The 12,723-nt window shown below is 41.1% G+C and overlaps 1 protein-coding gene across 1 annotated transcript in view; it reads right to left on the minus strand.

Moving 5' to 3' along the window:
* PCSK1 (proprotein convertase subtilisin/kexin type 1) overlaps positions 1-12,424 on the minus strand; it is a 39,671-nt gene extending 27,247 nt beyond the window's left edge. The window contains exons 1-5 of the mRNA XM_059061856.2: positions 11,721-12,424; positions 8,488-8,592; positions 5,088-5,198; positions 3,003-3,149; positions 1,601-1,677 (exon numbers count right to left, since the gene is read on the minus strand). Of these exons, the coding sequence (XP_058917839.1) occupies positions 1,601-1,677; positions 3,003-3,149; positions 5,088-5,198; positions 8,488-8,592; positions 11,721-11,900 (620 nt within the window). The 5' untranslated portion in view covers positions 11,901-12,424. The remainder of the gene's footprint in view (positions 1-1,600; positions 1,678-3,002; positions 3,150-5,087; positions 5,199-8,487; positions 8,593-11,720) is intronic.
* Positions 12,425-12,723: the final 299 nt, after the last annotated feature.

Here is a 12,723-nt window from a genome sequence, read left to right on the forward strand (position 1 = left end):
CTCAAGGTCATCCTCCCTCCCGGTAATTGGCAAAGCCATCACTACCAGGCAGACTAACATTACAAGGTAATGCCCTAAAAGAACAGGTGTTCCTCCTGGTCGTGCACTGCCCTCACTCAGAAATATGGCTGAACGTTTGTCTGGGGGGTCCTGCTCTAAGTTCCTGAGACATCCCACTTTCCTCCAAGATTCCTTTTGTATTCCTTTTGTATTGCTACTGGAATGGTTCCTTTTGTATTTTTATGGTTCCTTTTGTATTGTTACTGGAATGTTCTAACCTCAAGGGCTGTTTGCTCTTAACCCCTTTAAGAGATAAACCCTAAAAGAATTAAATGGTACTGAAAGAACCCTCCCCAAGCCTCCCCTTCCCCTCAAGGAAGAAATATACACTCCGAAGTTGAGGCCAAGTCCTTGAGCCCCAGCCTCCCTTCCTGGGGTTTGTTGGCCTTCTGGGGGACAATCCAAAGTAACAACTTTAGGACAATAATACTACACCAGCCACATGGGAATTCTGAGAAAATAAGGGAGAAGGGGAGAGGGAAACTGAGAGCAAGAGAGAGAGAGAACTCTATTGACCTTAATTGGTTAATAATCTGAGAGAGGAAGAAAGAAAAGGGAAGCATTTTATGTGGCATCCACAAAGAGCTTTTCACTACTTGCTCTTTGCATCCCCACTTGTGGCAGCATTCATTTTGCCTTGGCTTTCATCTGCTTTGGTGCAAGTTTCTTTTGGGTGGAGCAAATGAAGAGGAAAATGTGCATGTCTCCTTGAAGTCTGTGAGAGACATCATTATGCACAAAGATGAGTTTTCACATGGGCATGGATGCTTGAGGCTGTGTGCCTAGAGGGTGAAGTTCCTTTGGAGCTAAGAAAAAAAAGGTTAAAATTACTCTTGCCTTTGGGTCTTTATTTGGCCTCTTGCTTCGGTGGGTCTGGCTCTTGGCCTCACTCATCACCTTATGGCTGCTATGGAGAGTTAATTTAGGAATCAGAAGATATCCTTTTTCTCTTCCCTTTAGCTTTAGAATACCCAGCAGAAACTCTGGAACAGGCTACTAATTAGCCCAATGCTCCGGAGACTGTGTTGGATTTGAGGGCCAAGTCCATGGTATATTTCTCATCTGGTGCCTTGCCATATTCTTCTGAGGGAACTAGTGAGCATGGTTGTGGCCAACATAGGAAGTCGTGGGGATTTGTTACCTTGGTCATCTATATTTCTCTTCATGACTAACATCAAGCATGTTGCTAGCAATAAACGATTCATAGAGGAATTGGGGACAGGAGGATGGACTCAGATTTTTATTCTTTATGTCTCAAACAATTTTTTCTAAAGCCATAACTATTCAGTAACATTTGAGGGGAACATTTCATAATATAAGAAGAAAGTTTAATTGAAATATGGTTCTATAAGCCCAAAGGAATATATAAATAGAACCTTTCATTTCTGTTTTAAAAGCAACAAAATATTGTGGTATGGATGGTGTACATGAACATTTTCTGAGAGCTAAAATGTGGATCATATTTATAGTGCAATTTTCTCAAATAAGATAAAAGCATTTTAAAGCACTTACCCCCACCCCCAAATCCATATTTACTCACTTGTTCTCATTTGTGGGATCATATCGGGGAAATGGATCGTGGTCATTATCATTAAAATCATAGCTAGCCTCTGGATCCTAAAGAGAAAACAAAAATAACACTGTAGCATCATTTAAAAAAGCAGTACTTTCCAAGTCTTCTATCCCTATCCTATTCCTATCCTGGCTGATAGCTTGAAAGTCTGCATTTTAGAGTTTCTGGCCCAGTTGCTGATCATTTATCATCCCCATAAACCAGACAGAGGTGATGTACACAGAAAAGTGAGCCATCGTCCAATTCTCAGTGAATGTTTCCAAACCTCTAGCTCATAGAGAGTCAAAGTTTACTTAGTTCAACCACCTCATTTTCCAAATGAGGAAAATTGAGGCCCAGAGAATTTGAATGGCTTAATTAAGCTAGAGAACTAGTTAGTGACACTTTGATGCTCATCTTTCTTAAGAATATAGGTGCAAAGAGCTGGCTGTGGGCTGGGGCTCAGGTCTACAGTGATCTCCTTCCACCTCCTCAGTTAAAATAAACATGTAATCTAATTAAAGAGGCTGTGCTTGAAATTCAAGACAAGCTTCCAGGTCCCACCCCCTTTTGCAATCAGATTGCTACACTTAAATGTCTTCCACATAGGAATTGTATCACTACTACTGCTACTTCTCTATATTTTCCATATCTTTTAATAATTCCGAATCTTTTTCATCTCTTCTTTTCCTTCCTGTTTCCTTTGCTCTTTAGCTGGGGAATGTTGGTTGAGTAGAAAGGATGAAAGAAAGACAAGGGGCAATACTCAAGATGAAACACTGATTTAAAGACCTAAAATATAATGGAGAACTTCATAACCAATTAAGTAAATAAGTTTCATTTACTTATTTTCCATTTTTAGTAAATTTTTCTCAGCTTGTCATTTTTGTATTGTGTAGTGCATGCTTTGATTTGCATGGAAGGAATCACATTCACATAACTTCACAATGTGAGAGATATTGACCCATAAGGGATGTGAGCAGGAAGACTGTGAAAATGGTCTCAGATGTCAGGCTTGATTTGATTGCTTTCATGTCCCCAAATACTGAGTGGCATAGAGTTTGAATGGCTTTTAATAATTTAGCTGAGTGGCATAGAGTTTGAATGGCTTTTAATAATTTAGCTGATGTTAAGTGCCTCCCCCTACTCCAACACACATGCTTTTGTACAATCCTTGGCTCCAGCAAATTCTTTCAATGCCCAGTGATACAAAAAAAAACAAAAAAAGTTTATGTGCACTGGCAGAAGGGTGAGGGAAGTGGCAAAACCGTGGCCCATCATTACCAGGGCTGACATCAGAGTAGCCTCCTGCTTGAGGGAAGCAAAGTCCTAACTGTGTGTCAGTGTAGACAATTCCCTAAATTGCAGCAATGGGAGGGCTTAGACTCACATAGTTGGCATAGATGTCTGTGTGATTCCACTCCAAGCCATCATCCAGTACAGTGATAACAACTCCTTTGCCTGTAATGCCTTTTTGCCAAACAGGTATCACATGGAGGTCCAGCTTGGGCAGGGCTGCAGTCATCCTAGTATCTTGCTGATAAAGAAAAACAAAGAAGCATTGGTAAAGCCATGATTTGTTTGCTGCAAAATAAGAACTGAAGCTCCAGTCTGGAGACCCATCTTTCTTCTTCCTGGGGTCACTCTATTCTTTAAAGGGGGCATTTAGGTGAAATAAAAAAAACAAAGTTAAGGGTAGGACCAAGTGAGTCATCAGAGTGCTGCTCTTTTTCCAGTTGTTCCAATGCAAAATCACTCAAAAGGATGACTCACTCTGTGCCCCTTGTCTTTGAGCTGCATGGCTTTGAAGAAGAAGTTCATCCCTAAGTTGCTTTCATTTATAATTACATGCTCAAGCTTTTCATCTACCAAAGCTTTATTTGATGTCCCATGTTACCATCTCCCCCCAAATCCTGAGCTTCCACTGCCACACTGAATGTACTTTATATTGTCTGGTTCACAGCTCTTCATGGATGTTTTTATAAATTTTCTAAAAGAAAAGGCAGAACCTGGAATGCCCAGGAGGCTGTGGTCTTACCACGACTTGCAATCTAACTGCCTATTTCCAAGTATGAGTGATTTAGGGAGTACGTGTCTGTGAGAGGAGATGTGGGATTTTTTTTCAGATAATTTTTCTGTTAGTTACTGTATGTGGGACTGTAAGGAAGAAGAGCTGGACAGCAAGGGAACACAGATAGGAGCACATCCCCAAGCATTCAAGAGAGATTCACTAGAAGAATGCCAGCTTTTTAGTGAAGAGGTCCACAAGAAATTTATAAATAACAACAATCAAAAGTATCAGTGAGTGCATTGGCCCCTGGCTGATGCTCCTCAGAAAGAGGTGGGACAAAACAAGAATCTACTAGGCCAACATGAAGATGAATCACAGGAGGCTGGAACTACACACAGACGGTTGGCCAATGCCAATGTCAGTCAGAAGAACAATCATAGGGTGTGGTTGTTAAGAGTATGGCCTCTGGAGCCATGAATTATGGCCCCTCCACTATAATTACGTGATTTTGGCAAGTTATTCAACTTGCCAATGTCTCTGTCTCTTCATCTGTTAAATGGGGGTACTTACTATACCTACAACAAAATGTTGTGTGAGAACTAGATGAGTTAACTCATGTCAAACACTTAGAATAGTATTTGACACATAGCAAATGCACCAGTGTTAGCTAATGAGTCTCTTCTGCTGCAATGAGTAGGTATTGCCTAGATTAAGAGAGTTTCAAGAGGAATTGATCTCCTTTCCCACCCATTATGCAACAAGGATGTCTAAGCGTTAGCTTATGGTTGTCATGAAAATTCATCTTTTATAATATTCTGAACAATAAACACTTCTATTAACATGTATTACTACGATAGAGGCTTAACATTAAAACAGAGGAGAGTACTGTGCAGGCAAGCAGGAACACTTACAGTTTCTCCACTAGGTGCCTACATTCCAACAAGGATTTGATAACTACCTTAAAGGTAGAACTAGTTTGCAAGTCTAGACATTGGCAGATAGATGCCTTTTGTCTTTCCTTGTGTTCTTCCTTTAGCCTAGTTCAGAAATTCTCACCTGTAAGCATGTACGAATTGCCTCTCAGGGCTATATATACTGAATCATGTTCACTGTACTCTTTGGGTGATTTAAAGAGTTCACAAAAGTAACTTTGATCAAATATGTGTTTTGCCATGAGTACTGTTTTGGAACCCCTAAATTGCAAGACATGATTCTTCTGTACTTATTCCAGATAAACGTAAGAAGACAAAAGGCAACAACCCCAACCCTTCCTCTCATAGTAGCTAAAGATCTGTGTTTCAGACATCCTCACATAGTAAAACAGAAGATTCAGGTCATGGAAGGTCCCATCAACCCAAATCTCTAGGTAACACAGCCCTCTGCTTAAATCTATCATTAAAAAAATATATTGTGCAGATATAACAAATAACCCAGGTCCTACACAGTCCTCCTGTAGGTACTTACCAAGTACCACTGCTGATTCCACATGGGATCATTGAAGAGATCTAGTGCTGAGTCTCTCAGAACTGAACGTTTACTTCTCTCTTTTTCATACTGTTGTTCAGCCCATAGCACCTACAAGGAGTTTTAGAGCAAAAAAATCAACAAATAGCCACCTCTGGTGTAATCATCTTCCCTCTAACTAGTTCTAGTACTCTCTCCATCAGAGTTCAGGCAGCTCCACAGTGTTTTTGTTTGACTATAGATCAAACTGGCAGCTCAGTGAGAAGAAGGGATTGCCCACTGGGGAGATGAACATTTCCTCTATTACAGTAAAATGTACCTTTGGGGGGAGGAGAAGCAGTCAGTGAAGTGATGATTCCCTCAAATTATTTACACTGTGATTACAGTGGAAGTAAAAGTTCAGCCTGCTTTCATCAGCAAATGGACCATATTACTCACTTTTATATTGAGGTTCCAGGGTTCTGTGGCAGAAAATTTGTCCGTTTTCATGGAACGAGTCAACAAGCTAAGAGATCCCAGAGACTGCTGTTATGTTGCTCTTACAGCTTAATTTCTCTTTCTTTATATACAAAAATAGAAATTGCAAATGTAACAAAAGACAAGAAAGGCGCTACGTCTTTGCAGATTTGAAATTCGGCCTCCTCTATTCTTCAACCTTCTGCTTAAGTGTATTTAATATGAGAAACAGATCCAGGGTGATGAATGAGCACTACTGACCATGCACACTTACCATTGATTTAGTTTCATGTATTATGCAAAGACACCTGACAATACAAAAATTACCTTCCCCACATTTATAGCATAATCCTGTTATACTTGAGGCCCTGAGAGGGTGAGGGGCTGCCTTGTGGTTATATTCATTATGAGATAATACCATGCTCTAATTTTGCTGAGCGACATGACTCTTTCCTACCCAAAACGTATCCTCTCTTCTGTACACATGGTGATAGTCCATGGTGTGATAGGATATTGTGAGAAGACTAATGAGTCAGATCCAAAAATAAAAACTGAAAAATAATTTGCAACTAAAGGATAAAACCATCCACTAAGACTGTCCTGAATTTCCAATTAGAAAATATACTGCAAACCTATTATAAACATTGGGAGGGACTTGAGAGTTGGAAGTCAGTCACTATAATTTATCTTTAAAGTGCCTGTATTTTCAAGCTTAAACGTGTTGGCTTAAAATACCTCAACGCTTGGAATATACTGCCTGTCTTCTGAGTTGGTCTTTGGGAACTGGCTCCTAGGGAACAAGTACTAATCTTTGAGGGAGAGAGTCACTTACAGTTGGAGATTTCATTAAGAGACTTATAACGATAGCTTATTGCTGCATTTCGAGTGCTAATTTGAAAGAATATCATCTCTGTCAGAAAAAGGAGCAATAAAATGAAAATCAAAAGCAATTTTTAAAAAACGGAATATAAGAGGAGGCACTCTGTCATCTGATCAGATGAACATCCAATTGCTGGAAACAGTGTTATGATTAACGTCATTAACTCCAAATGCCATATTAATCTCTGTAAAAGCAGACCAAATGGAGCAGAGCAAATTAATGGTGTCCTTCTATTATGTATATAATAAGTATCATGTACTTAATTGTAAATAATCCTTTTGATTTGAAAAAGGAATTAAAAATCATCTAGTCTAACCTCCTACTGCAAGCTTCAGTGTGTTCTAGGGTTTTTCTTGAACTAAAGTTATTCTGGGGATAACTTTTCATAGGATCATATAGACTCCTTTTTTATGAAGTTATGCTGAAGAGTAAATTCTTAGCTCTTCTTCATTATGCTTTGAGATTACTCCCCCAAATCAATTATTAAGGAACTATGTATATCTAAAGAATAGAACTGGGCCATCTGTTCATTTTAGTGAGACACTTGAGTAATAGTAACAGTTAGGTCTGCTCCACTCTATCCAATTTCCTCCTATTAAGATGAGAAGGAAGGTCAGTTTGACTTTCTTGTGCATTAATGTCAGGCATGCATTTAGGCAGACAAGGAAATCTCTCTCGTTTTGCCCAAGGACTAAGCCTAGCCAGAGTGCTAGAAGTTGCCCTACTTTCAAAGCCCACATACAATTAGCCATCTGCTTTGGGACAGCGAAGAGAAGATTTCACTGGACAAGAAACGTTTAAAGTAATGTTCAGGGCCTCTGATTAGGTCTCTCACTTCTAGCCATTAACTTGGGTAAAAGCCAGCAATGGTTGTTTGTGAGCTGTGGTGTTGCTGTCTGTGGTCCTGATACAGCATTCTTGGTCTGGGTTTGGTTGCTTCTTTCATGTTTGAACACTGATAACCCAGGACCAGTCATTTCATACTCTCTTAATTTGTCTTCCTTTTTTTCTTCTTCTTTTTAAAATTCTATCAGTTGCATAACAAATAAAATAGCAAATTATTTAACAGGGTTCACGAATTCCTGTACTTTCAACAATTCTAGCACCTTTCTGTCACATACTTTTCTTTATGGGAAGTTGAAAGTATGTGTTTTATCTCTCACAAAGCTTCCAGAATTCTTTAGAATGTCCTAGACAACAGAAATCATGTACACAGATATCAGGCCAGCCAGGATAAGTTTTCACCAGTATGGCACATTCTTGAGAAAAGGCAACATAGTGTATGGAGATTCCAATACTTCAAATTTCTATTTCATATCGACATTCTATTGGTGTGTTTGCTGACCTTGAAAACAGACTTCAAAATCAAAAGGTACATTAGATATACATGAAATTGGCTCCACACTTTACCTGTATTCATTCTAGACATTTCCTGCTGTTGCCTAATCATTGAATATGTATACAAACCAGGATAAAAAGAGATCAAATGCTTTGGATCAGACTATACAATACTTATAGAAACATTTGCCTCATGAAGACGTGGATTTAAAGCTCCTTCAAAAGCACTAGTTCCCTACATAACCAAACCAGACAGAATGGCAGAATGTTTTTTCAGTTACACAGAAACGTTATTAAGAACAGGGTTTATGTATTATATTTCTCTGGCAACGTCACATCGGATATCAAAGTGCTTGGTACATAATAGGCATATAATAAAAGTTTGTTGATTGATTGTATTGTCAAACAGTTCATCAGTGCTGCCACTTGATTCTCAATATTCATTTTCATGCTGTTACACTGGATTTGTGAGCTAGTGTTTATATATAGTGTGTGTGTGTATATATATATACTTTATATATATTTATACATATAAAATTTAGTCAACCAATTCAATCTGACCCAGTTATTATTATGTGCAATTATAACCCTATGGAAATAATAAGAAACACTACAGATTTTGTGAACACAATAAAAAAAATCATATTTGCTTTTGCTCTTGTTAGCAATCACAAAGAAGGCAGATAAATCAGGTTACTGGTTTGAAGACAAATGCACAACACTTACACGATCATCATCAGATAATCTCTTAGTGATATGAAGGGCACTCCTTCGAGACCTCCGAGGATGGTTTTTATGTTTGAATAAGTAGTGATTTTCAAGTGACCCAATCTATAAAAGAAAAAATTAAAATAAAAATCCTCTTTCCAAAATAAGTATCTATAGGTTAGGTTGAAACACAGCTAACTTGGAGACAGGCAGCTTTTCTTAAATCCATTTCTTGTATTGAAGTTAACTTTTTTCTTCATGAGGAAGACACTGATCAAGCCTTCCCTCTCAGTGTGTTGAGTGAGATGAGCTTCATGATATTATCACTTGGGCTCACAGCATACTTGGGAGCTGATGATGCTTCTGTTTCACATATTTCAGAGGAACTACATTTGCTTTTCTAGGTGATGTTATTGTGTAGATAGACATTTCTTAAAAAATATTCATTTTATCAAATTTATTCTGTCAGAGAACAATAATTTGTGGAAGGCAGGCAAACCCTTTGGTATGATATATAGGCAGTGCCACATTCAGCTAGAATAATTTGTTGTTATTATGAAATATAGCCATTGAATCCATAGTGATAATTATTATAAGCTACTAGTAGTGACCTTCTGACTTTCCAATAGTTCAAGGCTTTGAGGAAGAAGCCAGCATGCCACATTTAGGACAAGTGTTCCCCCTTAGAGTATGTAAACTTCTCTGGGTGACTATCAATACATTTGGTCCATTTAGAACTAAGTTCATTATTCTTTTAAGCTAGTTTCCCTTTATTCAAAATAGTACTTAATTTGAACCTACCAAATTCTCTAGATGCACTGTATGTTTTTAAACTGAGACAAACAATTGACAATGGGTTATTTCAGAAGAACTACATTCTTTAAATTGGTGTTTCTTATGACCTGGAGAATTTTTTATTAGAGATGCTTAGGCCCTGCTCCAAGCCTGAACCTCAGGGGCTGAATCTGCTATAAGCTTTACATGGAGTTGGGGAGAGAGAGTATTAGCCATAAGAAAAGATCACCAGTGCTTAGCTCTGTTTCTGCTATCAACTGGTTTTGCTTCTTGTCACCCCTGACCCCAATCCTAGCTTTTGAGGCCTTAAGGAGCTCAAGATAGTGATGCTAAGTTAAGTGTAAACAAAGGAAGAAATAAGCAGAGCCAGGAAAGCACTATCAGTCTTTTACAAAGAATTATTGTTTTTAAAACATTTATTCGTAATGTCATTTAACTGGAAACATGCATATGCAAATCACACGCAAATATAGATAGGTTTTCCCACTATTTTCTAAAGCCTCTGTGACTATGCCACCCCTTCCTTGAAAATCCTACCAAGAGTACTGATTTATTGTTATTTATTTATTTATTGAGACTTGTGATTTTGAAAGACAGTCCGCATAATGAATGGTCCAGGTTTGGATGTATGCCTGGGGCTAATAAGGTGAGAAAATGAAGAGGGAGTTATTTTTTGCTCTCTCCTCCAATCTCCTTTCACACAATTACTAATGCTATTTAGCTGCCCAAAAGATTAAGTTCCCAGTTTTTTTTTCCCCTCATAGGACACACAAGATTTCCGTGATGCCCACAGTACCCACCCATACAGTTCCGCCCACTACTCACTCTCTTTTTGGATCCCAACAATGCCTTGCAGTTTCCAGACTTATAGTCACTTTCTTTTTATCTCCCTGGTTTCCCACAAGCTGTTTTCTATGCCTGGGGTGCCTTCTCCAATGTCATCATGTTCTCCAGGGCAACCTTTGATTCTTCTTCCTAAACCTGTGCAAGTGTTTCCTCCTTGGGCTGTCTTCTTTCACCCCTCCCCAATTCCCTTCCATCCTCAATCCTTCAATCAACAAGTATTGAGACTCCAGGAACAGCTTCTATTGCTATACCAATTGCTTGCAATTGCAGTCATTTGTTTCTAAACCAATCTCTAGACTCTTGATTCCTTGAAAGTTTATTTTCCTCCTATTATTCCTCAGCCCCTAACACGGAGCCTAGCACAGAACAAGGACTGGGCAAAAGCAAAAGTATGGGTCTGCTACTGGGACACGGAGAAGAGAATTCAATATGTGTATTGACTTTCTTGCTGGGAATTTCAGACAGTTTGGCTCATGAAGCTGGAGAATGAAGCCTCTGGCAAGGAAAGGCACATTCCCCAGTAGATCTGGATCTATGGAATTGCCAACGCCCACACCCCATTACTCATCCATGACTTCAGCTGCATCTCTACCACCACCTCTAGAAAAAACGCGCCAAAATGTTTTACAACTCCTTCTCCCTCCCACCCCCCCGTTTCCATGCGCAGCAACTTACAAGGCAAGGAATGAGAGCTTGATTCTGAGCCAAGGGAAAGGAAAGCTTAGATTAGAACTCACACCCCCTGCGGTGCACAGCTAAGGAGCCCCCTACATAATGCCCCCCTTCCCCCAGCTGTCTATTAAGCCATGCCTTGCTTGGAAGGGCAACAGTTTTTTTTCACAAGATGAAACCCCTGGAAAGCTAATGCGCATTTGGCTGGGGAAAAAGAAAGTAAGAAATCCTTTCCCCAGTCAGTTCGGCAGCTTGACCCTTCAGGGTAACTGACCGAGCAAAGTTGTGAAGCTCGGACTTTGCAAGTTTTCACTGAGAATCCAGAGCTCGCGGTAGAGTTGTTCCCATGTCTTTCACCCACCTCATCTGCCACTCCATAGCCCCCGAGGCCCCGGGTCGCCAGTCCCGGCCACTGACACTCTCCCAATGCCCTGGGCGTATCCTCGAAGGCTGCCGGCGAACATCTCCAAGCCTGCTTGGCCCCTTGCATCAGGACTTGGATCTGATGCTGCCATATTGAAAAGAATGAAACAGCCAGCTCCTGACGCAGACCCGCCGAGTCTCAGGGGACAGAGCGCACTGCCTCTCCTCTGGGCACTGGTTGGTAAGAGCCTGCGTGCATCTCAAGTTCCGTGAACAAGCGTGGAGGGGTTTTTCTTCCAAACGGCGCGGGAGCGGATTTCAGTTCCAGAGCGGACAGCAGCAAGACCAAGCTGTACCCAGCTGCAGCGGCTTGGTTCTGCCTGGCTGCGCCCAGCGCAAACAATAAATAAGGCAAGGCTTCTCCAAGCGCGCCAGGGCCGAGAGCTGGAGAAGCTCCTGCTCTTTGCCACTGTGCTCAGGAGAGTGCAACCTGGGACTCCCACATGGGAGATTACGCTCCAGTCCCGCCAGTCCCCTCGAGCCCCAGAAAGTTTTTTGAAAGTGCAAACTCTTACCTGACCCAAAAGGTCATAGCCCAGCTCCTCGGCTATCGCTGAGGCTGCCTCCGGTCCCCCGGGAATCTCCGCCGCCCATTCATTCACAAACTGCCTCTTCGCTTTTACATTATTCAATGCACACCAAGCGCAAAAGAGAGCGAAAGCAGTACACTGCAGAGTCCAGGCTCTTGGCTCCATGGTTCTCCCACTCGCTTGAACACGAGTGGGAAGGAGAGGGGGGATGAGAAGCAAGGTAGAAAAGCCAGAAAGGATCGCCCCTTCCACCCTCCGGCGCTGGACCACTTCTCGCTCCCGGTTGTTCTGCGACAAGACAGAGACGCGCAGGAGAGGCTGGGCGGCGGCGAGCGCTCAGTGCAGCGCTTCGGTCTCCCGGTCTCCCGGCAGAGTGGAGCCCCAGCCCTTCCGAGTCGGAATGGAAATGAGTGTTTACACGTCAAATCTACGAAAGCCATCTCTTGACGTCAGATCTACCTGGACTAAGATCTGGATGGTATTCCCAGCGGGATGGAGAAGCGGCTAAAATAAGCAGCAGAGAAGAAAAGGAAGGAAATGTTTGCTCGTATCGGTTAAGTCTGCGCCCGTTCTGATTGTAAATTCTGTAGCCGTGAGAAACACCTTCACTTCTCAAAGAGAAGTGCCCCATTTGAATATAACTACCAGGAATCAAAGATCTGGAGTGCAGCACACTTTCCTTCCCTTCTGTCCGTTTTCTTTATCTTTACTTGATTATCTCGTGTAGGAGGAGAAGGGAGGGAGGGAGGAGGATTCTTATAACGGCCCTGTGGATATCGGCACCTGCTCTGAAGAACAGGGCTTTTCAGTCTTTCAAATCGGACAGAGGCTGGGAGGGCAGAGAGAAGAAGGGAAGCTTCTACTGCCCGGATTCTAACCTAAATCGCCTGGGGAAACGAGCACTTCTGGAAGACAATGCTAAAGCAATACTTTTAAAAACGTATTTTTAACCATTCAAACCACCTTAGTTAACAAGTTTACATCCTTC

Source organism: Kogia breviceps, chromosome 4 (assembly GCF_026419965.1).
Source record: "Kogia breviceps isolate mKogBre1 chromosome 4, mKogBre1 haplotype 1, whole genome shotgun sequence".
In the NCBI taxonomy this organism is placed as follows: Eukaryota; Metazoa; Chordata; class Mammalia; order Artiodactyla; family Physeteridae; genus Kogia; species Kogia breviceps.